The sequence below is a fragment of the Orcinus orca genome, chromosome 9 (assembly GCF_937001465.1).
Source record: "Orcinus orca chromosome 9, mOrcOrc1.1, whole genome shotgun sequence".
In the NCBI taxonomy this organism is placed as follows: domain Eukaryota; kingdom Metazoa; phylum Chordata; class Mammalia; order Artiodactyla; family Delphinidae; genus Orcinus; species Orcinus orca.
The window spans coordinates 86,178,879-86,205,582 of record NC_064567.1 but is presented as its reverse complement, the minus strand read 5'-3'; the positions used below and the strand labels follow the sequence as shown (position 1 = coordinate 86,205,582).

Sequence of the window (26,704 nt, the reverse complement as noted above, 5' to 3'; positions counted from 1 at the left end):
TCAGTGAATCCTGGAATCATCCTACTAGGAATAAAAATGCAACCTATTAGCCACAGATCGTTAGTAAAATAAACAGTAAAGGCTTAGTCTGGATTTTAACAGCCTGTTATGTACTTAGGGAGTATTCAATATGTGGGTAATTGATGCAGTAGACTTTAATGGATCATTCAGAGCCATTAAGATCAAGCATATCTGTAGATAGTGTACTTGGGGAGGGTTTAATTAATGGAACTGAGCATGCACGTTAATTCTGCAAATTCTTTTTGTTTTCTTTTTTTTTTTTTTTGCGCTTTGACCAGAAAGAACTAATCATGGATCCCTGAAAGTTCCTAGAGGTGAAAAGTATGATGTGATTTTAAAAGAATTTTTTTATGGTAGTCAGTGAATGAAAACCTTCCTGGCATTGCTCTCAAAACATCCTCTTCTTTAGACTTTATATGTAGTTTAGATGAATCAGGGTCCCAAGTGTTTCTCTATGTGTAATGGACTGTTTTAAAGTTTTTATCTCCACTTAACATCAGCTTGTCCGTGAAACCTAAGCAAGTTAATGTTTCAGAAATAAGAAGCAGGATTTAGCACCCAGATGTTCTTACTTGTAAAATAGTACATTGTAGCCCATCCCCTCAACCCCAAAACCATACCTCCAAACAAAACTTTTGTTTTGCATTGAGAGCTAACTGGAAGTCTTCCAATAACTACTGATACGTTTATTTTAAGAAACTGCCTTACTCTAAGTTAAACACTGTGCATTTTCATCTGTGAAAGAGACAGTTTCTTACAAATTTTTATTTTTAAAAGATATCGTTTTACTTCCTTTCTTTTCCGCGCGTCAAATCCCTGTGCAACAACAACATAAATCTGATATTGTGTTTTTCTTTAAAATACAAATTTATTAATTAAATGTAGTCTCAAATAAATTAAGATCGAGGTATATACAAAATAGGCTTTCCTTCACGGTGGATGATTAGCAGCTAAATTCAAGTTCCAGAGAGTTCGTTCTCTGAAGGATTTTGAGCTCCACCGTTCTTTGTCTATACGGTCCCATGTCAGTTAAAATACTCTTTTTGTTACTGTGCCTTGTTTCTAGGTCCAGCGCCACCCGCTTCCGCTGGAGTCAGAGCTATTACACTGCCCAAGACGAGTGGGCGTTAGACAGCATTTACATTGGGCAGCAGTGCCCAAACATGTGCAGTGGGCACGGCTCCTGCGACCACGGCGTGTGCAGGTACGTGCGTCAGGAGGCCTGGTTGACTCTGCTTTTCTGGATATGTGTTTATAGCCATACCACAGCAGCTGTCATCAGTTATAGGAATCACCTGATAAATAATGAGATCACCAAAGGAAAACGATCCTCCTTTCTGTCTTTATTCTAGATGTAAAAGATATTGTTGTATTTCAGTAAGTATAAAGCCATAGATTGTAAACCTTAAAATGTAACCTCCTGGGTTTAAATTTCAGAGTTTATCAATTAGCCCCAAAGTCCTCTTTGTTAGTTAACAGAGCCTTGCTATTGCTTCCCCCTTCCTTCCCTTGATAGTCTTAAAGCTCTAGTCAAACAGCTGCTACACGCTTTCCTACAGCACTTCACCAGAAGCTCAAGGTTGTGTACGGTGGGAGATGGTGATTATTGCTAATGAGGATGAGATAGGAACACACTTGAATACTTAAAGACTCTAAAAGAGACATAATCTAATCAGAAAGAGGAACTATAAAACACGGCCACAATTAAATGTTGGGTGAGCAGACAAACATTTATATGTGACCTTTTAAGCCTACGGGAAGATCTCACGATCCTTCCCCTCCCCCCATCATGCATGTGCACACACGCCTGTATCCTTCATTACTACTTGATGCCTCATCTCTACTGTTACAGCACTATTTGTTTTAAGAATGGATTCTATCCCTTTTTTCCCCCTTGTGCAAAACTGAAGGTTGCTACCACCATATTCAAAGATTACACTGTAGAGAAAAGTCTAGTACAGATGCCAATACCCGAACAAAAGTGAGATATAGGAAGTGTTGCAGGTCAGATGGCTGTGGCATTCACACAGGAGTCCATCACTTGTTCACTCGGCCCTCCTCTCTTGTAGGTGTGACCAGGGATACCAAGGCACTGAGTGCCACCCAGAAGCTGCCCTTCCTTCCACGATCATGTCGGACTTTGAGAACCCGAATGCTTGGGAGTCTGACTGGCAAGAAGTTATTGGGGGAGAAATTGTAAAACCAGAAGAAGGGTGTGGAGTCATCTCTTCTGGATCATCTCTGTATTTCAGCAAGGTAGGACTAAGAGCCAGGAGTAAGTGATCAGCACAGTGGCTATTTCAATATGTGACTGATGTTGTAGCCGTCTGAACTCAGAAGGTACAAATATGACGCAGTTTTATTTTTCCCTACATTCCCTGCTTTTGACTGGACTTTGTCAAATTTCTATGCCTTAGCTCCATTTGGGAAATTCATAGTTTTATGCTTGTCTTTGCTTACTACAAATCCAGATAGGCCGGTTTAAAATTCCTGCCTTTCTTGGACCTGATTTAAAGCTCATTGCTTTCCTTTCCTCCAGTGCCAGCCAGGCTTGTGTCTTGGGGGGCTTTGAGTGGGGCAGGGTCTTGGCCCCTTCTCATACCAGGCTTTGGAGGGTGTGTGAGCACGCGGGCCTGGGGGTGAGGACGTGAGTGGTGGTGGAGGTAGTGGAGCTTAGAAGTTAACAACAGCAACTCTGGAGCCAGACTGCCTGTTTCAGTCTGATTCTGCCACTTCCTAGCTGTGTGACTTGGAACAAATACCTTAACCTCTCTGTGACTTGGCTTCCTCGTTTGTAAAAGAGTATCTACCTCATTAGGGTTATTATGCAGGTTAAATGAGTTAGTACTTGTAAATCATGTAGAACGGTACCTAACATGTAGAAAACATTTCTAGAAATGTTTATTCAATTTGTCAATCCATTAATCCCAAGAATATGATTGGAGGAAGGAGGAATAAAGGTGAAGGTAGGGGTGTGCAAAGCCATTCCTAGGGTACTGGCCAGCTCTACATCAAGAGCAGACATCTCAGGTCCTATTTCAGCTCAGTTTGGTGGCTGCTGGTGGCATCAGCTGATGTGGGACTGTCCTAGTCAACTTGGGCTACTATAACAAAATACCACAGAGTGGGTGGCTTCAACAGCAAACGTTTTTCTCTCACAGTTCTGCAAGCTGGAAAGTCCAAGATCAAGGCACTAGCAGATCCAATGTCTAGTGAGGGCCTGCTTCCACATTTGCAGGACGGCCATCTTTGCATTGTATCCTCACATGGTGGAGAGAGAGAGCAGAGAGGGAGAAAGCAGGCCTTCTCCTGTCTCTTCTTATAAGGGCACTAATCCCATCATGAGGACTCCACCTTCATCATTTAACTACCTGCCAGAGGCCTCACCTCCTAATACGATCCCTATAAGGGTTAACCTTTCAACATATGAATTTGGGGGCACCCCATAACAGGGGCTCTGAGTAGAAGGTTTTCTTGCAGGGTTCAGCTTTCCCAGTGGAAGCAGACAGATCAGTACATACCGACTAGGGATAGAGGTGCCTGATTCTCTTGGAACACTCATAACCCGTGTTGCTTGGTGAGGGATGTGGCTGAGAGAACCACCTTCCTCTCCTCCCTTGCTACAGTCCAGACAGGACATTCTTTTCTTCGTGCCTCCTCCAGTTCATCTCTTCATATAGTTTTCGAAAGGACTGCAGAGGGGAGCAGGTCCAGCTCTCCAACCTGAGCAATGTGTTCAACCCTAATTATTGGCAGCTCTCTTTAGAATGTGGGGTGACCAGCACCACTTCTTTCCAGCAGGGACTATAGCCACCAATTCTAGGACAACTGAAAATGTCCCATTCCACGTCACATAGCAAGTACACAAAGGTGGGTGATATACCATAGGGCTGATGTGTTGCAGAACCTGTTTGGGCAGAAATCCAAAACAAGTTAATGTATGCAAATGCAAAAATAGGTACAGCTTTCGTTTTGAGGCAGGTGCAGAACAAAGAATCAGATAGAAAATGTAAACAAGATAGAAAATGTAAACAAGAAAATGTAAATAACAAAGTAAACAAGCTGGAAAATGACAGAAAATCAGGGACGGATTCCATTTAATGATATTTCTTATCCATTGACATCTAAGATCCCCATGTCATTATTCTTAGAGATAATAGTCAATAAGTGACCAATATTCATTGCATAGATCTGGGTACACTGTATAATCATGCAGAAATGAAAAGATTGTGTCTCCCATAACCATCAATTTTAAAACAAGATTATGAATCCTTAACCAATATTTACCCAAACACCCCAGTAAACATGTGTGCATACACACAGATATTTTAAACATATAAAGGTTACATATCAATATTTCTAACACTTAATTCAAGATTATGTCTGGAGTCAAGCTACCTGGCTTTATACCTGGGCTCCAAAACTAATTAATTGGTTCACGTTGCAGAGTTATAACATCTTTCTGTGTCACAGTTTTTTCGACTGTAAAGTAGGATGTTGAGAGTGAGTTAATGCAGGTAAAGAATAAAGGATAGTGTTGGGCATATAGAAATAACCTATAAGTGTTAGCTATCATAATTACATTTTATGAAAATAAATTTCAAACTGGTATCATTGAATATTTCCATATGTACGCCCTGCCACTAACAAAATCAGCATTTCAAAAATAAAATCATTCTCCTCCTCTCCGAAACCAGCTTTCTCCCTAAATTTTTGTCAAAATATCTAAGGATCATATTTTTACTTTTTTCTCTTGTTATCAGTCAGATCTGTTTTGAATTCTAAGTGAGAGAAACTAGCTTAAGCAAAAAAGAAGGAAAATTGGTTCTTCTAATCAAAACAGGGAGGGCTTAGATGAAACTTGACTCAGAGATACATGGAGCTGGAAACACAAATGCCCACAGAACTCTCTCCTTAAGAGGAGACTCTATTTTCAGGTCAGCTGTCGTCGTGAGAGTGAAACCATGGCCACAGAGCTCTATAAGCAACTCCATAGGAAAATGTGGGAAAGCTTTCTGATTGGCCAGTCACGTGTCCGGGGAATGGCGTAATATGATTGGCATGGCCAGAGTTATGTACTCGCTCCTTTGGCAGAGAGGTGGGATACACAATTTGGCACCTACCACCAGCCAGCATAATTGAAGTAAAGAAGGGGTAATAACCCAAAGGAAGTGTTCCTTAGACCTTTGCAAACCACCCTAGATTAATTTCTCTAAAAACATGCTTCTGTCCTGTCACTCTTCCATCACCAGTGTTCAGGATATTCTCCAATACTGCTGCCCTAACTACAGAACTTATTTTCTTTTTCCAAACATGAGTCCTCTGCTCCAAACAGGAAGCTCTCCTCATCATCCCAGATTTTGCCAATTTCCCTCTTTGCTTAGCCTCCACTGCTTTCCGTTAGGCCTTCCACGGCCTCTCACATCCATATAAACCTTGCAGTGTTTTGCCCAAATCCTGCTGCTTCTGACATCGAAAGCTTGGCCTCTGTATACTGGTGCCAAATCGAATCTCAGAGACAGAATTTTGGGTGAAGTAGAAAAGAATAGCTTTATTGCTTTGCCAGGCAAAGGGGGACACAGTGGGCTCCTGCCCTGAAAAACTGTGTCCCACCCCAGGAGGATTTGGTGAGGAGTTTTATAGCAATAGTTCAAGGGTGGGGTTGCTGATAAGATTAGCGTGTGTGCAGGGCCTGCACTCTTTGTTGTTGTTTTTTTTTAGAAGATGTTGGTGGTAGGAGTTTATTAATTAATTTATTTATTTTTGCTGTATTGGGGCTTTGTTTCTGTGCAAGGGCTTTCTCTAGTTGCGGCGAGCGGGGGCCACTCTTCGTCGCGGTGCGCGGGCCTCTCACTATCGTGGCCTCTCTTGTTGCGGAGCACAGGCTCCAGACGCGCAGGCTCAGTAGTTGTGCCTCACGGGCCTAGTTGCTCCGTGGCATGTGGGATCCTCCCAGACCAGGGCTCGAACCCGTGTCCCCTGCATTAACAGGCAGATTCTCAACCACTGCGCCACCAGGGAAGCCCCTTGCACTCTTTTAATCTCATTTCAGGTGATCTCTTGATAGGCTTCTCTGGCTCCTTTAATCTGGCCTCAGGTGGTCTTCTCTGGTATGAAGAATGCTGACATCTGCCACTTGTTGGGTTTTAGTTCTATAAAGAGCTCAAAAGATATTGTTAATGTGTATCCCTTGAGGCAGAACCACAACCCTGCGCCAAGGCTGCATTATTGTTTCTTGGCCGTTCCTCCCTTGTCTCTGCATACCCTCCCTTCCCTGATTGACAACTGTTTGAATCTGTCCTTTGGGACTCAGGGAAGGTCATAGAGGCTGGAGTCTATTCCCTACAAACAAGGAGTGGGGCACACGGAAAGGCTTTTGTGCCCAGAAGCCCCACAGGGTCCTGCTCAGTTTCACTTCCATGGGGCTTTCTGGGACTAGGGCAGAGTACACTGATCTTTCCTTTCTTTGACTGCCCCTCTCATTGTGTTCCCTACATATATAGATCATATTTTAATTTTTATTCTCACAGTACCCAGCAAAATGCACAGTCTTACTGACTGAGCCAAACTTCTAGATAAGATGTTCAACTCAGAAATGCATGCTTTGCGTTAGGCATTTACATATCAATAAATACCCTTGAGACTGAATAGATTGGAGCATTGATCATTAATCATATGACCAAATGGGATTTAACAAGGGATAGAACTTGGTCTGCAGCCCTAAATTATTACTCTCCCTGCACGTACGTATCTGTGGACTCCCCTTTCAAGTTTGTTTTTATAACACGTGGTATTGAGCTTGGTATAACTGGCAACCGGTAATTATTTGCTGAAGAAAGAAATCAATGAATGGATGAAAGAAAATTGGAAAACAACAGAAAGTTATAAAGAAATGGTTATTTTCAAATAAATATAGTAGACTTTTATTCTACTGGCATTTTGATTAAAGAAGATTTTAATGGAAGTCAAAAGGTAAAGTTTTTATAAAGCATTTTAGAGGTTTTGTTATAAAGGCTCTAGATTCTGTAGGCGTTACCTTTAAATTCTGTATTATTTTATCTAAACACTGAAGACATTTTAACCTAGAATGCTGGGGGAAATTGGAGGGTATTTTCCACACTCTAGGAATGAGGAGGTCCTTAATCTATTACTCCAACACATGTATATGCATATTACATGTTTATATATATCTACACATATACATAAATACATTGATCATAGTATAGTAGAAAAACTGCAAACCGTGTGTTAACATCTGATTCTAAATTCTGACAAAATAGTTTGCCCTGAGCCATTTCCTTTTTCTCTCTTTTCCCCCTTTAAAACAATGTTCAGCATTTCAGGTCACCAGACAAAAGAAAATGACTTGTACTACTCTCTAGGAAAAAACATCTTCAGTGCCAAACCAAGCATTTGTATGATATTTTTCATTTTTAAAAAATCCCACAGGGCTTCCCTGGTGGCGCAGTGGTTGAGAGTCCACCTGCCGATGCAGGGCACGCGGGTTCGTGCCCCGGTCCGGGAAGATCCCACATGCCGCGGAGCGGCTAGGCCCGTGAGCCATGGCCGCTGAGCCTGTGCTCCGCAACGGGAGAGGCCACAACAGTGAGAGGCCGGTGTACCGCAAAAAAAAAAATAATAATAATCCCACAAAACACTCTCAAAATCTCTATAGAGCAACACCATAGTCTCCTGGAAGAACAACACTGTTCTGTGAATTTCACAATTGACCAATCATTCCAACCATTTAATTGTGATAGTTGGATTTTTATCATTCTCCTCACCTTAGATCTTTATCGTTCTGGCTCTTTTCCACATGCCAGGGTTTTCATAGAAGTTTGCTGGGTGGGAATTAACCAGCTAGGTTCTTCTCAAATTCATTCTTCCTGTACTGATCCTGAGGCACGAAAATTCTAGGTCAGATTATAATAATCTCTGAGTTGTTTCCACTTAACACTATTTCAAATCAACAGCAAGAAAAATGAAAAGCACATCTAACACGTTGAAAATGCATATTTTACGATTTCTTCTAATACATACATAAAATTGAGAGTTCCAAAAAATGAGTTTCTGTCTCAGGATTGACCTCAGTTCTCTTTTTGCTGACACCCTTGTCTATTTTGGAATCTCTTAATTGGCTTTAGATTTATCAGTAACAGTGTACTCCTGTAATTATCCCCAAGTATTTCCCCTGTGACTTCTAATAACTGAAACCCTTTCTTAATTAACTTAGTGAATTAGAGTAGGGTTTAAATTATAAGTGTGAGGGGTGCTTTTCTCTATACTGTGTATTCTGTCTCAGGTTTTCTTCCCAAATATTAATTGAACTCCTCGGAAACTCTCTAAGACCACTCAGTGCAGTCCATGGATTAGCTTTGGCAGAATCAGTTTGGGTGCAAGAATCTTATCAGCAAACTTTTTTTCAATCCTGTTAGCATGAAACCGGAAATGATGACAACAGAAATGATGACAAACCTTGTCAATTTGTATCTCATACCTCACAACAGAACTGTGACAGGCAGGGGATGCACTAAGCAAAAGAAGCAAGTTGCTGGATTTGAGGAAGTTTTTAACATTTTTAAGACACAAAGAGACCATTTAATGGTTGCAAAAACTTATTTAATGATCCCTCCCACCCTCTCTATTTCCAAGAAATAGACTGACTGGGAGCCCGAGAGACTTCAGTACTCTCTTTTTGTCAAGAAGTTTGTGTCTTGCCTGTTTTACCTCAATTCCCAGGGAGGAGGAGAGCTGGGGCATATCTATTAAGAGATTGTCCCCTCAGGAAGAGATGCCGTGTGCTAGGCAAGTTATGTAACATATTATTTCATCTAATTGTCACAACACCCTGTAAGGAAGGTATTATTACCCATGTTATAACTTTGAGGAAAATAAAAGCTCAGAAAGGTCACACAGCTAGTGAACAGCATGAATCATGAGCTGAGATTCAAACCCAGCTCCAGCTGATTTCAAAGTATGTATGTGGTCTTTCTTCTCCATGACTCTGCCTGGAGGAGATTTCCAAAGCGAATGCTGGGAGTGTTTTCATTAAAATGAATTTTGCTTTATTATTAAAGACTTTTCAGTACCCTTTGGTGGAATTAGCAGTTCTCAAGGATCTCATAACCGAATCTGGGAGTCAGTGATGTAGAGACTAATAGAATGGATCCAGGAGCAGTTAAATGGCATAACCTGCTCCTCTCAACAATAAATGAGAATAAGATCATCTCCACATAGTGCTAGGATGCTCATATGAATTTGAAACGGAAACAACTAATTTTTTTGCTCCCAGATAATTGAATCTGTGATTTTTCTGTTCTTCCAAAAGGCTGGAAAAAGACGGTTGGTGAGCTGGGATCTGGATACTTCCTGGGTGGACTTTGTCCAGTTCTACATACAGATCGGTGGAGAGAGTGCTGCGTGCAACAAGCCCGACAGCAGAGAGGAGGGCATCCTTCTCCAGTACAGCAACAATGGGGGCATCCAGTGGCACCTGCTGGCAGAGATGTACTTCTCAGACTTCAGCAAACCCAGGTAACCAGCCCCAATCTCCTTCCAGTGCGATAATAATTATTATCTCCTTGATTATTATTAGGCCTTACCATACTAATATCCCTGTTTTGCATTTTACAACTGAACCTTATTTTATTGGAAAAAAATTATTGAAAAATATGTAGATTCAATTCTTACAAATTAAATATATTTTAGATATAATACTTACAATAGAGCTATTTTGTAGATTGAAGGTTCATAAGTTCATTGTTTTAAAACATTGAGTTATTTCAAGGTGACATAACTCTCCATAATATAACACAATTAGATATGCAGACAGACCAACCCAAAGCATTTCTTCTAAGGCACACAGGGGGAGAGGTGGAAACCAGAGAAGAGGCAACTAGGTCTAACAAGAGTCATAACATCCAAGGAGAGAGTCAGGGATGGTGGGTGGGAGATGGAGCCTGGTGAGATCCCCCCCATACAGTAGAAGGGGAATCGATAATGGGGCCAAACTGGTTTAAACAACAGTTTGAAACTATTTAAATTATTTTTTCCAAGTAATAGCATTGTCCATCTGGAAATTACTGAGAATTCAGTAAAGCAACTAGAGTACTGTATAGACAAACAAAAATTCACTAGCTTTTTCAAATTCCAGAGATATTCCATTTTTATTTAAGGGAGTTTTTCTTTAGGGGTTATTTCATCACGTTCTCAGAGAGTTCTATGACACTAAACTGGTTAAGAAATTCTGAATTGGAAGATATCAGAAGAAGACCCCATGATGGCAAATACATAAATAAATATAAGTTTAAGAAACAATACTGAGAATCTCTGTAAAGGAAATGATAAAACTTCAAAACTTCTTCAGAGATATAAAAGAAAACAAATAAATGGAAAATAATACAGCATCCCTGGATAGGAAAACTGAACATTGTGATATGAAGAAATCTCTTAATTTACATTTAATGCTATTCCAATCAAAATCTTAGTGGCATTTTTTGGGGGGGAGCTTTATATCTGGAAATATAAACTGGCAAAAATAGTTTAAACTTTTGACAAAATATAGAGGGATGCCCCGCACAATATTAAAACATATTGTATAAGCTACAGTATTAAAGTGGAATGATACCAGTGCATGGATAGAACAATCAAGCCAAATAGATGACCCAGAAATTGACTCAGATATCTGTACAAACATATATGAAAAAAAGACACATCAACTATCAATGATAAAGAAATGGTTATTCAATCAAATGGTGTTAGAAAAAAATGGGTAGGCTCTTGGGGAAAAGTACCTATTTAGATTATCACCTTACATCAGCAAAAACTGTTAAAGACTGGTTAAAGAGTTAAACACTTAGGTTGCTATCTGATCTTGGAAAAAGACCTGAACTTTCTAAACATAAGTTCAACGCAAGAATTAACAAAGAAAAGGACTGCTTACACAGAAATATACTACATACAGATGTAAAACTACATACACATGTAACACATATATTTCAAAGAAAACAGAAAAAAAATGAAAAGAAGGAAAGCAAACTGAGAAAATATATGCAACAAATACGAGAAATAGAGGATCAGTGTTCCTGTAAAGAGCTTATACAAATTATCAAGAAAAACACTAAGATCCCAATAGAAAAATGGGTAAAAGGAATGAGTAGATGTTACACAACAGGGAAGACATATGTTTAATAAAATGTGATTAATATCCAACCTCTGTGGCAATAAAAAAGATACCATTTTTCAACAGTCAAATGGTCATTTTTTAATGACAACACCAAGTGCTCTCTCCACATGGAGCAGCAAGACAGGTCCTCTCATGTCATCCTGCAAACCATCATGACCCTCCCAGAAAGGAATTTGGAAAAATCCAGAGCCTTAAACGTGTCCAGTTTATTTGACCTGGTAATTCCATTTCTAAGAATCTTCCCTAAATAAATAAACTGAGGTATACATAGAGCTTTATACATAAAGATTTTTCATCACAGAATTACTTATAATAAGGAAAAGTGAAATAAATACTAGCACATCTGTGTGATGAAAAATTATATAAACGGTAAAATGATCTTAAGAACTTACTTTATTGACATGAGAATGTGCTTATGATATAATGTTAAGTTTTAAACTGTAAGATACTGAATCATACATATATCTCACCTATGTAAAAGATTACATGCTTTAATGATATACATCAAATTGTTAACAGAGGCCAACCCCATGTGGTAGCTTATGGGTGATTTATATTTCATTTTTAATGCTTATTTATGTTTTCCCCCAATAAGTAAGAACTGCCTTGAAAAAATTGTAATGCTATTTTAATGCAATAACATACAAAGGAACAGCTTTTTCTTAAGGGTTTCTTTAAAATATTATGGCCATTGTCATAGTAGTCAAAAGACACTGTTCAATGAATCAAACGCAGTTGAAATATTTGCCTCCGAAAGATACAATTCCAAACGGAAAAACCAGGATTAGGACTAAACTTGCTTACAACTTTAAACCTCTTGTCTTATCTGTCTAAACTTAGAAACTTTACAAAAATACCAAGAGATCAAACAAAACATAACTTTCTCTTGTTGCTACTCGTGTTATTTTAACAGCTGCTAAGAAAAACAACGCTTTCCCAATGCTAAATGATTTGCTTTTATGCAGATTTGTCTATCTGGAGCTGCCAGCTGCTGCCAAGACCCCTTGCACCAGTTTCCGCTGGTGGCAGCCTGTGTTCTCAGGGGAGGGCTATGACCAGTGGGCAGTCGATGACATCATCATTCTGTCCGAGAAGCAAAAACAAATCATCCCAGTTGTCAACCCAACTTTACCCCAGGTACTTCTCATTATGTCTGAACTCCAAGAAGACATAGAATGGTAAAAGAGGATGGGATCAAATAACTACTCACTCCCCCAAAGATTTAGTGCTTGACACTTGAACATGTAGTTTAGTTTTCTGTGTTTGCACTTAACTTTTTTACCTCTCTATGCTACTAGTTCATAGATTATTTTGATGTTAAAAGAACAAAACAAAACAAAAAACAAGACTAGAAAGTTTGGCCAAGTCATTAAATATGATTATTAGTGTGTTTATGAAATGATTAGATACACAGTGGCAAAATATATTCAGTTGTTAAATAATCAGGAGAAAAAGTTCATGGCAGTTTAAAAAACAAAAAAAAAGTTAATTTAGAGAGTCTGCTGTATTTTCCTAGAAATACAAGTAGTACATGGCCCTGCATGTCATGAACTGAAAATTCCTTTCTTGTTTTCAAAGCTACCAAATTGCCTTTCTGTGTTGTTTGTGTTGTTCCTATTAGAACTTTTATGAGAAGCCGGCTTTTGATTACCCTATGAATCAAATGAGTGTGTGGTTGATGTTGGCTAATGAAGGAATGGTTAAAAATGAAACTTTCTGCTCTGCCACGCCATCAGCCATGGTGTTTGGAAAATCAGATGGGGATCGATCTGCAGTAACTCGAGATTTGACGCTGAAGCCTGGATATGTGCTGCAGTTTAAGGTATTTATGCACAAACTTCTTGCAGGTTAAGGAGCAGCCATCTTCCAGATTTATAAATGAAATTCACAAAGAACACAAAATATTCATATTCTAGTAAAGTAGGGACTCATCTGAACAAAGTTGCCAACAATCTTAGAATGGCAAAGCTTTTTAGCTCTACCCATAAGGGAAACAGCTTGTCAGTTTTTAATGAGCCCCAGGAGTTGTGGCTATGTCATTGTATTTCTTTAAGGGCTCATGGAACTCTACCAGAATTAAAAAGAAAGATGACTTTGAGGATTTCAATCTGATTGTGACTTAATAAATCCCACGCTTCTGAATGGTAATGGAAAAGTTCTCCTTTTCAGCTTACTAGTGCTTTTTGGACTCATGAGTAATTTTATGTTTTTACTATGGGGTTTTCAAACAATTTCTCTTCCTTTGATTGAGTAAATTTTTACTTTAATTTTCATTGTTCTCTTAAAAGCTGCTTGTTTTCTGTGCTGTGATAACATGTCAATATGTATAACAAGTATTTACTTTGACAAGCTCTCTTTTCAGAACCCTAATCAAAATTTCATTGTGTTTATAATAAAATCCCATTGATGAATTCTGGGGTTGAAAGTAATGCAGTTTCAATGAGCCAGCACAACTACATGGTCCTTGCATAATGGCAGGATGCAGATGCTAAATAAGTTACAAATGGAATTATTAAAGAGATCAGATGTTTACAGGAAGCTCTTCAAATATAATTTCCAGAGGTCTGTAAACAAGTCAGTCATAAATAAGATGATTAGTGAAGTGTTGTCCTTCTCTGTTTAGATTTTGATGCTAAATTGCCATGGAAAGAACACTCATAACAGTATATGACTCTATATTAATTTGTTGGTACTGCCTAAAATGGGAACAAAATAACACCAATAGCAAATACATTGCCAGAATAATATGCTTTTTCTCATCTTGCACGTTTTCTAATTAATTAGTCACAAAATCATGATAGTGTGTAGGTGTTGAACTCTGCAAGGTGGTATTCTGAAGTTTAGAAATCTAAATAGAGAAAACATTACTAAATGTTTCAAGTACTTAAACAACCAGCAACAATACATAATGCCTAAGAAAAGTCTCAATTCTCGAATCACACCAGCAGAAAACTGTTGATTAGTGGCTATCAGTTGATAATAGATATGTAATATGAGTGATTTGGGGATTGAAAATTAATGTATATTTGGGATCTGTAATAAGAACTTGTTGTTATTTTTACAAAAGGCACGGTGCTGGTAAAGTTTTTGTGACTGCCTGCCATGTGTCAACACTAAGCTCTAGGAATATAGAGATGAGAAATATAGCCCAAGCCCTTAAGGAGCTCAGAAACTAGCAAGTGAGCCAGAAAAGTGAACAGTTGCATTACAGTCGCTGGAGTGCTGTGGTAGAGAGAGACTCTGATACTATAGGACATACTATAGGACATAGTTCCTGGCATATGGCAGGTGCTCCAAAATTATCTGCTGGTTGAATAAATGGATGGATGGATGGATGAGTTGAAATTGGAAGTTTCTGGAAATACAGAGACTTAGCCAGCTGAAAAGTGGAGGGGGTGGGGGGATTATAGTTAGAGGGAACAGAATGTGCAAATATGTGAAAATACATGAAAGTGCAAGTGAGAATGGAAATGTCAGAAATTTAAGGAGTTTGGAGTATTTGCCACAGAAATAAGAGATAAGGTTTGTCCTAAAGGGCTTTATATGATACTCTAAGTCACTTGGATATTAACCCAAGAGCGATGAGTCATGGAAGATGTTTAATACATTGAATGTAAAAATCAGACCTGTGTTTTAGAAAGATCATTCTGTTGACTTAACAGGAGGGGAAACTGGAATCAACAAGTACATTCATTCATTTATTCAGCAAATATTTGTAAAGCATCTACTATGTTCCAGGCTCAGTTCTAGGCTATGAGAATAACTAGGAATAGAGAGTTTGACTAGGGTGGTGTAGGATAATTACTATTTTGTAAAAGGTTGTCAAGTTAGCCTCACTAATAAAATAAGTTTTAATCTGAGACCTGTGAAAAGTGAAGGAGGGAGTCATGCAGCGAGCACTCCAGGCACAGAGAACAAAAAGGACAAAAGCCTTGAAGTAGGAGTGTGCTTGGAAAAGTTCAAGAAACCAGAAGGATGCCACTGTGACTAGAGCAAAGTGAGGAAGGGAAGACAGGTAGAAAAAAATAAGGTCAGACTTTGACTTCTGCTCTAAATAAAATGGCTAGCAGAAGAGTGACATACTCTGACTTAGGCTTTTAAAGAATCACTCCGGGGCTTCCCTGGTGGCGCAGTGGTTGAGAGTCCGCCTGCCAATGCAGGGGACACGGGTTCGTGCCCTGGTCTGGGAAGATCCCACGTGCCGTGGAGCGGCTGGGCCCGTGAGCCATGGCCGCTGAGCCTGCGCGTCCGGAACTTGTGCTCCGCAACGGGAGAGGCCACAACAGTGAGAGGCCTGTGTACCGCAAAAAAAAATAAAAAAGAATCACTCCGGTGACTGTGTTGCGAGTACACTGGCAGAGTCAAAGGCAGAGATAGAAAGACTGGCTGGGCAACTATTGTGGTGATCCCAATAATAGATGATGGGAACTTGGACCTGTGGGATAGCAGAGGAGGCAGAGAGAAGTACTCAGATTGTCGGGCATATGTTGAGTAAAGTGAGGATGCTAGAGCAGTCATCAAAGTAAGAAATGAGGAGGCCAGATTAAGGTGAAGCCTGGGATTATAAGATAAATGGATGGGTCTGAAAGATGTTAAAGGTGTGTCGTCTACAGGTTTGGGTGACCTATTGGGTGATAAAATGGATTCTAGAATGACTCCCACATTTCTGCCTCCAGTCACTGAAATTGCAAATACAGGATTTAGGGATGCCTGTGGATTGCTGAAGGGCAGATGTACAGGAAGTAGTTACGTACATTGTGCAGAGAACCTGAGAGCGACCATATCTGGGAGTCATAGGGATTCAGAAGGAATCTGAAATTATGATTGTGAATGAGATTAGGACGCATATATGAAGTAAAAAGATAAGAAAGCCAAGAACTGCATTCTAGAAGACATCAACAGTTAAGAGGCAGGTCAATTAAAAAAAAAAATCACAAAGATGTCACAGAACTGAAAGTTCCATCGACTTGCTTACTTTAGAAACAGTGGCAGTGATAATAAGTCTAAGACAAAAAGCTAAATAACTATGTGTGCCCAGTGTGAGTGCTGTCACCACGTGCCAACCGAAGGCTGTGCTTACTAACTGGTGATATAATAAAAGGGTTTGTGTTACAAAAGGTAATCAGGCATCTGAGAGGGTCAAGTCTTTATTTATTTTCTTGACATTTAACTATGTAAACTTGGAGAAATGAATCACAATAAAATTGCCATTAGCCACATTTTTAAATCCTTCTGAGAGACGCTTTCTAGCTCTGAGCATGGAATTAAGGAAAATATGGAGTCTTCCTTTTTTTGAAAGACTGGCTCAAGCTACCTTATAGTCACAAAGATGAGCTGGTTGGCCCTTGAACTCTGACCCAATGTTATTTGCCTATGGGCCTACCTTTCCTGCGTCCTTTATTTTTTGGTCATGATTATGTTCTTTTGAGTTCTTCAATTTTTTTCTATAAAATTTGACTATTCTTAGTTATAAAGTCTTTACAATAAAATTCTATGGTGGCACCAACCAACAAACGAAATAAGATATGAATAGATCATTTATATAAGATAGCATGTAATTAAATACCAGGAAAAGAGTCTGACATTTACAATTATCAAAAAATATAAACTAGGGGCTTCCCTGGTGGCGCAGTGGTTGAGAGTCCGCCTGCCGATGCAGGGGACACGGGTTCGTGCCCCGGTCCGGGAAGATCCCACATGCCACGGAGTGGCTAGGCCCGTGAGCCATGGCCGCTGAGCCTGCGCGTCCGGAGCCTGTGCTCCGCAATAGGAGAGGCCACAGCAGTGAGAGGCCCGTGTACCGCAAAAAAAGAAAAAAAAAAAAAAATATATATATATATATATAAACTAAAACAGTAATACAATCATTTATATATTTATTAATTTAGAAAGAAACTGTCTAAAATTATAATAATATTGAGTGCTGTGTAAAACTATTTCATTTGAACCCAGGTGATTAAAAATGAACACATATAAATAGGAAATTCAAAGTGTTTCTGCATTTTGATTCAGTAATACTACTTCTGGGTATTGATATGCTTCTTTATAAAGTTTAGAAGAGAAAACAAGAATAAAAATGGTTGTGCTAGGGCATTGGGATTTAGGTTGCATGTTTTTATAATTTTTTTTAGAATATTGTTAATCCTGTGATGACAATCATCTACACAAGTACACAGAAGAGTAATAGTTTTATTTCTGGATTATGTTGCTTATTTGATGCTGTGACAAGAACTTAGCTCTTTCATCTAAGCTGAGAATGATTTCTTACTGAGCTTTTGTAAGAAACCAGAGTAAAATTGTTTGTTCCACTGAAAGCAGAGGACAGCTTCAGTAACCTTCATGTTCTGAAGAGGACAGCCCTTTATCGTCTGCTTCCCTCTGTTTATACCCTCTGTCTGGGAAAGCAAAAAAAAGCAGTTTCTTGGCTTCTTATCTTTTGTCCAAGACTCCAGTCCCATCTGTGCTTCTCTCTTCGCTTCTATAATCTCAAGAAATCCACAAAATGGGCAACTGGTCCCGCTTTCTATTGAAAATCCCCTATTGCTTGCCTATACAGAGATTTCCAGAACCTTTGAAAGGGTCTTGGTTGGAATTGAGTTGCCCGTGTCTTATCATTGTAAATTTAGTGCAAACTCAGTAGAAAGAGCCCTGATGGCTGTAGCACCTAATTTGTTAAATGATGACTTGAAACCAAAAGCTTGTATAATTTTGTCTTTCCTTTTAACAGCTAAACATTGGGTGTGCCAATCAATTCAGCAGCGCTGCCCCAGTTCTTCTTCAGTACTCTCACGATGCTGGGATGTCCTGGTTTCTGGTGAAAGAAGGCTGTTACCCAGCTTCTGCAGGCAAAGGATGTGAAGGAAACTCCAGAGAACTGAGTGAGCCCACCCTGTATCACACAGGGGACTTTGAAGAATGGACAAGAATCACCATTGTTATTCCAAGGTCTCTTGCATCCAGGTAAAGTGACCATTCTTATTATGTGCCACAGTTGCCATTTCTGAGGAGCATATATTTATCTCAGTATCTTTATCTCATTTATCTCAATAACCTAAGAGAATTCATAAACTCTAGCTGTAAGGACTCTTGAGGAAATGACGCTCATACTTGTGAAAAAGTTCACTCGCTTGCTCATCCATTCATTCATTCAACAAATATTTATTGAGCCACCCTACCTGTGCCAAGTTCTGTTCTGGGCACTGGATTACAGCCCTGAACAAAAGATGTTTAAAAGCTAAGGGAGTTATAAGGCATTATCGTATCAGACTTTCACTATATAGAGATTTGTGATAATGTAATGCCTCCTTAAATAGACAATTTGAGATATCTTACAATATAAAAGATCCCTTTAAATGACCATTAAGATAAATAATTAAATCAATAGGGGAAAAGATTTAAAATCAATTGACAGAAGAATGAGATAAATGGATCAAGAACTTGAAGCAAATTGGTTTCAGTAATAGGGCAACAAATTTAACTCTTAGCTTCCTGGCAGCTAGGACATAGTGTGGGAGGTCAGGGGATAGGGTCATTTGGTTCTCACTGTTGGGTAAAAAGAAAGAAAATGCATGTATTCTGATAATATATATCAGATATATATATCATATATTTCTACATTCAGTATTCTAGAATACCTTTATAGTACGTATATGTATCTTTGTGTCAGGTAGAGTAGGTAACATGAAAATCAGTGTTTTAACTCTGTAATTTTTCAAAAGATGAAGCATTCTTCAAGTAGACACTTCTTAATTGAATCCTAGAACATAACATTCAATTGTGACTCAGTCAAAGCATTTCTGTGCAGAGCTTAGATGGTATAAGACTACTGGCACTGCTGGTGATGTAAATTAATATATGGTTGATATACTCATTAGTGCCATTCATCAATATTTCCAGCTTACTTCCTTCCTGGAATATGGTAGGATTATACTTTCCCCACACCCTTTAAAGTTTGGCATTGCCAGGACTTCCTTGGTGGCGCAGTGGTTAAGAATCTGCCTGCCAATGCAGGGGACACGGGTTTGAGCCCTGGTCTGGGAAGATCCCACATACCATGGAGCAACTAAGCCCACGAGCCACAACTACTGAGCCTGCGTGCCGCAGCTACTGAAGCCTGTGCGCCTAGAGCCCGTACTCCACAACAAGGGAAGCCACCGCGATGAGAAGCCCGTGCGTCACAACGAAGAGTAGCCCCCGCTCGCCGCAACCAGAGAAAAAGCTCGCGCACAACAACGAAGACCCAGTGCAGCCAAAAATAAATAAATAAATAGATAAATAAATGAATAAATTTATATAAAAAATAAAGTTTGGCGTTGCCTAATGAAATGTGAGTGGAAATTAAACATATGACTTTCAGAGTTCATGTGCATTTTGCTATCTTCTCTGCTTCATGAAAGCCTCTTTTGAGATGAAGCTTACATCAGTCTGGGTCCTTGAGTGTCTACAATCAACAGACTTTCTTACAACCTATACTGGACATTATAGCATAAGCAAAAAATAAACTTTTGTTGGGTTAAGCCGCTGAGATTAGGGGCTGCGTGTTAGGCTGGCAACCCATCTCATCCTGACTGATACAGTGATAAAAGCTAGAAAATCTATAGGAGTGGCTTACTTCTAATGTTTGTGGAGACCATTCTGTCTATAATCTTTCACCTAGTTGATGACCAAATTTGCATCTAGCTGGATATGCTGCTTGTGTTCATCTGCCTCCCTCAGTACTTAGATGTGCATACCTCCAAAAATTACACCTTAGACTTTGGTACATAGACTTCCCAAATGGGTAAGAAACTTGTATGGTCAGGATGTATAAGTTTGTGTGGTAATCTACTAAACTTTGGAACATAATGTTTAAGTGCCAGCTGTTCCAAGAAATGGTTTATCAGTCAGTGGATCCAAGTCAACTTATAAGTAATTTTTTTGTCTTTACATGCCAGTGTACTTCGTTATGTATCAAAGAGGGACTCAAATGATTTGATGTGTATGTGGCAGAGTTGATGAGTTGACCTTCTTTAGTGAAATTTAATAATTTGACTCGCATTCTTCTTTAGTTAGGATACAGGCCCAGCTACTATAACAGAGAAACAAATACGAATGCTTAACAAGACTTAAACAAGTTAGAAATCCATTCTTTCTTGCATAATGGTCCACAGGTGAGGACTTCAGAGTTTACAGGGTGTCTCTGCCATTCTGAACACACAACTTCTATCTCTGGATCCAAGGCAGCTATTCCAGACCATGTCATCTCTTAACCAGTGGAAGGCAAAAAGATCAGGAATGCGTAGATGCATTACTTTTTAAAAATCATCTTTATTCCTTTTTCATATTCCTCAGCACAGCCTAGGATAATATTTGTACAGTTACCTATTGCTATGCAACATCCCTCTCCAAAACTTAGTGGCTTAAGACAACAGTGGTTTATTATTTCTCATGGTTTTATGGAATTGGCTGGGTGTTTCTTCTGCTGGTCTCTCCTAAGCTTTATAATGTAGCTGCATTCAATTGGTAGATTGATTAGTGTCTGGGATTAGTGGGACTTTTCTCTCTATAGTGGTCTTCATCCCAGTATCCGTCCCAGTATTCATAACAGTTTCCACAGTTAGGTGGTTCCAAGAGAACAAAAGTAGAAGCTGCAGGACCCTGTCTTCTTTGCCACATCCTAGTGGTCAAAGCAAGTCACAAGGCCAGTCCAGATTCAGAGGGTGAGAAAGCAGACTCCCCTTTTTGATAAGAAGTGCAGGGAAGTCTTGTAGAAGAAGATTTAGTATGATCCATTGGGGGTCATTATTGTAACAACCTACCATATTTTGTCCTAGCCCTAATGACTCACATGTCTCCCCCAGGCAGATGTACTCACTTTCCTCCCAAAACCCCCAAATGCTCATCTCATCACAGCATCAGGTACTAAGTCACTGATTTCATGATTTCTATCAAGTCAGATTTCCCTGGATATGGCTCCTCTTGACCCATTGACCTATGACCTAAAGAAACAAGTTATCCACCCCACCCATTACCCAACATACAACAGTGAGACAATGACAAGATAAACACAATAGACACCCCAACTCAAAAAAAGAGAAAAGAATGGGAATCACATAGCAACCACTGGCTCATAGGGATTCTGAAAGCTAGCAAGATTGTTGTTACTGGGGTTCCCTCCTCCAGGAGCAACGTCCAGGATAAGAAAGTTTTCTTGATTGAGATAATTCTGCTCCCTATGAGTGGCTCCCTAATCTGTTGTTCTCCTCAGCTGTTGGTTCTACCCTCTAGGCTTCATCCTCTGAGACATCTGTCCATAAGAACATATCTGTGTTTGCAGCTAAATAGCCCTTTCATCCTGCTTTCTGCCCATTTCAAGCTAGGCATGTAAAGTACAGCCCTTGTAATTCTCTCCTCCACCACTGCCTGCCTCTTCCCCATGCTTTTCTGAAACTGTGGCCCAACCACATCTCTTCCAAATAGACAAGTGCAGCATGCCATGAAGCCGGAGTGCATCAAGGGCTGCATCTTTGCTGCAGTGACTAGGAGACCAGGATGCTGGAAGACATCACTGTGAAAGTAGCCAATAGAATCAGGAGACAAGGAACACACCTCTGCTGCAATACCCCAGAGCCAGATAATACAAAGTTGAATCTGAAACTGCAGTTTGTTTGACGCTGAGTGGAAACACCCGCTTGGTAAAGCCACATCTGAGAAATAAAAAAAGGTTGTCCTTAACATCACAAAGTGAGCCGAAATTTTGAGGCTCCCAATTTATCAATATTTTCTTGGACCTCAGCTTTTGGAGGAAGAAATCTTGTTCATTAGCATCTGGCTTCGTGGTTCATTTGAATACCGTCCAGCTTGCTGGTGGATGGCATTTGTGATGGAGAGCTCTCTGCTACAGAATAGTAAACATGTTTCTACTTCAACCCAAGTAAATGAGCTGTTGTTGTTTCTTCTGCAATATGTTAAACTCAGATATCTCCAAATGCAGTGTTGGAAAGCTGAGAATTCTAAGTGTGAAAATTGTTAAAGTTTGGACCTATTTTGCCACAAGGCAACATGCTTGTAATCGTTACTAGAACATTGCTCTTTGACGAATATTTCGAAGCTGATTTTCTCAAAGGAGCAGTTTGTGCTCATGTTAAGTCTCTTGGTTCTTGCCTACAGAGGAGAGACACTGGTGGTGGTAAATATGTGCTGGTACATCCCTCCTGACTGTCTCCCCAACCACACAGCATGCCCCTCAGCCTGCTCTAGGCTCCCTGTGCAGAATGCAAGAAGTCGATGTCTCTGGAAAGGGCTAGAAACACCATTGCTTACTATGCTGCAGAATGTCTCCTCCACCACCACCTATCACAGGACAAGCAGGTGCACATGCACCTTCCTGGTTTGAGAGACAGATGCAACACCCCTCTGAACTGTGGGGGTGGAAGGGAGAGGGGTAGAAACTGGTTCTCCTGGTCACTCAGGCATCCTTTGAACAAAGGTGGCAGTTGGGGAAGAGAACAAAGAGAGAGAGAGTCTTACCTTTTATTTCTTCCTTATCTAGAACATGCAAGGCAAAGGGGAAGTTTTGTTCAACGATATGAATAGTCGAATTGCACTCTGGTTTATTTCTAGTTAAATTACATAAGATTAAATTCTGTCTTTTCCTCAATCATCACGTCCTATAACACCTTCCCAGAGCTTCCTGACTGTCAGGTCAAAGACCTCTAAGACTCATGCTCTCCTGGTTCTATGTCCTTCTTAATGGTGATAGTTATCAGAGTTGCACGTTTACATTTCTTTGTGCAGGGGTTTGATTAAATGTGTCTTCTCATTCGACTGTGGGCATCGTAAAGGTAGGAACCATGCAGGAATTCTGCTCCCCATCATGTGCCCAGCCCTGGCACCGCCTGGCATGTTATAGGCACTTGTAAATGCTGGTTGAATGAAGAATAAGGACCAGCAACAGGTGCTTAGCTAATTGAAGACACCTCCCTTTCTAAAATGTTTTCCAAAATAAATTCAGTGCTGCTCAGCAAGAAATCATTGTTCTGCATTCTGCTGTGTCTCCTTGAAAAGATATGAATAGCACATGTACACATGTGCACACACACATTCATAATATTAATCATTTTAAAGCTACATCTCCTCTATTTAAAATAAAAGATTAACTATGTGGAATCTAGACATGCTATTAGCTAACTTCGGCCTACTTATTTCCTCCCTTCTTCCGATGGTCTATGATTATGTTTTTCTGTAAATTCCTTACTAGTTCTTCCTCTTCTTCAGGCAGCCCTAAGGTTGCTAAATTACTTGTGCTCATTTCCAAGCTTGTGCTCCTAAGAGAACAGAAAAGCAGTAGGCATCAGGAACCAGGCATAACTTGGAGAAATGGAGATAAAGCAAAGCTTGCTTATGTCATGATCAGTGAAATCTTTGTTGCTTTGATTTGTACCTTCCAACTAAAAGCCAACTAACAAAGATTAAAAGAAGGAAAAGGTGCCATCTCTTGCCCTTTCACTGTGAAATATGGGCTTCCAGCTAGGACTCTCAGCTATAATTCACCATGTTCTGGACACCCTATTAATCAAATGATTAGTCATTTTGCTTTTTTAAAACTTTATTTAAATATGGATGCCTTAATACTGAGCTCCTGAAGTCTTTTGCCTTCTCAAGTATCTAACAGCCTACTCTGTTTCTTGGGTCTATAGCAGCCTTAGAATCTACAAACAAGGGTGCCTCATCTCTCTGGCCAGACCAGACCTTGATTATTTTATTTTTATAATGACAACTACAGGACCCCAAGAATCAGAGATGAGTCAAAGGGCTTTACTTACCCTTCACTCCCTATCGAATTACCAAAGCTTCTAGAATGCTACCTACAGTTGGGATTCTTCAACTTTCTGAATGCTTCTGGGGCTCAGTCTGAACTTGCCTCTTCCATGAAACAGAACAGTTGATAGAGAGATGCCCTCATCTTGCCCAGGTGAGAGAGCCTAGGTGAAGAAAAGAAATTATTCTTACCCCTTTTTTCACTTTCCATGTGGCGGAAATCATAGATCTATGTTTCTCTGGGTTCTATTTATATTATAGAAACGTAAAAGAAAAGGCAAGTATGGCTTCTAATTAAAGAAGACTTCTATCAGGGAATTGGTATGTTTTCCTCTTTTATCATAGATATGCAGCTTATCTTCTGGAAGGGGCATAGAGGGCTTACCATTTTCTTACGAGCAATTGGCAAAAGATGCTGTTCATCAACTCCATTTATTTCCTTTGAAAGGAAAAATATCTTCACAGGCTAAATAATGTTACAACTTTATTGGGAGGAATTTTCCCAAAGCCCATCAGTTTTTTCTTTTCCTTTCTGTTTTTGCTCTGTTTTTCTAATCTTCAATTCAATTTTCTTTTTGCCTTAAAAAATAAGACCAATATATTTTGAATTATTTCCAAAGTAAATAAAAGATGTATTCACCTTCCTCTTGACACAATGAAGAATGTGTTAAGACTTGCATTAGTTAAAACCTAGAAAACAACATCGTTGGTTACATTTGCAAATTTGCTAAAAGTAGGTAACTTAAAATAATGAAAAAAAGCCAGGGTTATGATTCAGTGTTGCCAAATTACCAAAGCTATTTGAAGAGCCAGAAAGAAATGCATTCTGATACTGCTGTATTATTTTCACAATAATAGAGGGGAAAAGGAACCTTTGTCTACAGTTATCTTTGACAATATTCATTAATCTTTAAGATTCTTTAATCTTGTTTACTAAGAAACTGAATTCACTCAAAAGTCTATAAATATTGGCAGCAGAATTAACTGGTATCCAGATAACCTAATCCATCTTCCCTCTTTAATGTTAGTAGAACTGAGAAGGAAGAGGTGTTTTCTTGGTATGAAATTATAGATGTGTGTGGATTTCCATATATTTGAAAAGAAAAGAGATGTGTTGAAGGGATTGGAAAGGTTAGAAAGCAACTGGGACAAGTTTTAGTTTGGCAACCTCACAACTGTTGTGGGGAAAATAGGACTGGGCAGTAGCCCAGGCCACTGGTGTTCCAGGGTTTTGAAGCACTGGGACCAGGTCCCTCTTTTGTTTGTTGGCAGTTACCAGTGTTCATTGGCAGCCCAGCTGGTTGCTAAGAGTTTATAGAATGAGCATCTTGGAGATTTGAAGGTAAGAAGAAGAGGCAACAGGTGGGAATAGAGCTGTCAGTACGAACTGGACTCTGTCCTCCCGGAATCATGAGAATGGCAAATAGCCAGAGTCCTCTCATTTGTCCTAACAAAGACCATTCTGTTTGATGGTTTCAAAGATTCCCAAATAGCCTCTTAAAATGTACAAGCAAAAACCTATATAATATGTTACTGGCCATCAGAATCTTCTTTATCTGATTTTCCTGATATTGAAATATTTATGCTGAAGAAAAAAATCAAGAAGTTTTGAGAAAGATCTGAGAAACACCGTATGAAGGTGAAGTGACCAATCAAGTGAATGTGACTTCCAAATAAATATTAAATCTCTCTTGAGTTTTTCTGAAACGTTCTGTATTTCAGGGCTTTGCTATGAGATACTGGTACAAGAAACACCTGTGCTGTTTTTCCCAACAGTAAGACCAGATTCCGATGGATCCAAGAGAGCAGCTCACAGAAGAATGTGCCTCCCTTTGGTTTGGATGGCGTGTACATATCAGAGCCTTGTCCCAGTTACTGCAGTGGCCATGGGGACTGCGTTTCAGGGGTGTGTTTCTGCGACCTGGGGTACACCGGTAAGGCTGCAGACATGTCTGATGATTTGTTTGTAAAATATTCGTCTCTAGTTACTATATTTCATGTCACTTCTTCCAAGGAAATAGATTCTGAGTTTATTCTTCTTTAAGTCCTAATTGTAGGAATTTGTAACCCAGGCAAATGAGGTGCTGAGATATTTTGTAGTTTTGAACTGCCTAAGAAGGAAACGCATGACAACACAAATTTCATTCCTAAAGTATATTTATTTATTATTAATAGTAAAAATAATTAACATTGCTTGAGTCCGTACTTCATGCCAGGCACTATAGTAGGTGTTTTTATTTCACCTCATTTAATTCTACCAATAAATAACCCTATAGTGTAGTACTGTTATTGTCCCTGTTTACACTTGAGGAAACTAAGACACAGAGAGGTATAGTAACTTTCCCAAGGTCACAAAGCTAGGAGCTGCTGGAGCTAGGCTTCAAACCCTGGCAGCCGAGCTCTTAACCACTTGGCTGCCTGTGCTCTTTACATTGCTTTTATACAAAATGTAATTGTATACATTTAAAGTAAAAATCAACTTATGAAATGATAAACCCAAGACTGCCAAAAGAGAACTTTACAAGAGAAGTATTTTCTGACCACAGTCACCCTTGGATGTTGCTACAAGCAAAATAAAAAGGATTAAAGAGTAAAATTGGAGAAAATATTATAAGCTCCGAAATCTTTTTATAGAATTTTTCCTGGAGGGAACTTCAAAGGATCCTTCCCACCTTTTCAGTGCTCTGCCCTTCATCTGGT

General features: G+C 39.4%; 1 protein-coding gene across 1 annotated transcript in view; it reads left to right on the top strand.

Moving 5' to 3' along the window:
• The window catches only part of RELN (reelin), a 509,830-nt gene that overhangs the window by 383,563 nt on the left and 99,563 nt on the right, over positions 1-26,704 (top strand). Inside the window, exons 23-29 of the mRNA XM_004263378.2 lie at positions 1,088-1,225; positions 2,091-2,277; positions 9,350-9,555; positions 12,172-12,343; positions 12,828-13,028; positions 17,934-18,166; positions 25,781-25,938. Of these exons, the coding sequence (XP_004263426.2) occupies positions 1,088-1,225; positions 2,091-2,277; positions 9,350-9,555; positions 12,172-12,343; positions 12,828-13,028; positions 17,934-18,166; positions 25,781-25,938 (1,295 nt within the window). The remainder of the gene's footprint in view (positions 1-1,087; positions 1,226-2,090; positions 2,278-9,349; positions 9,556-12,171; positions 12,344-12,827; positions 13,029-17,933; positions 18,167-25,780; positions 25,939-26,704) is intronic.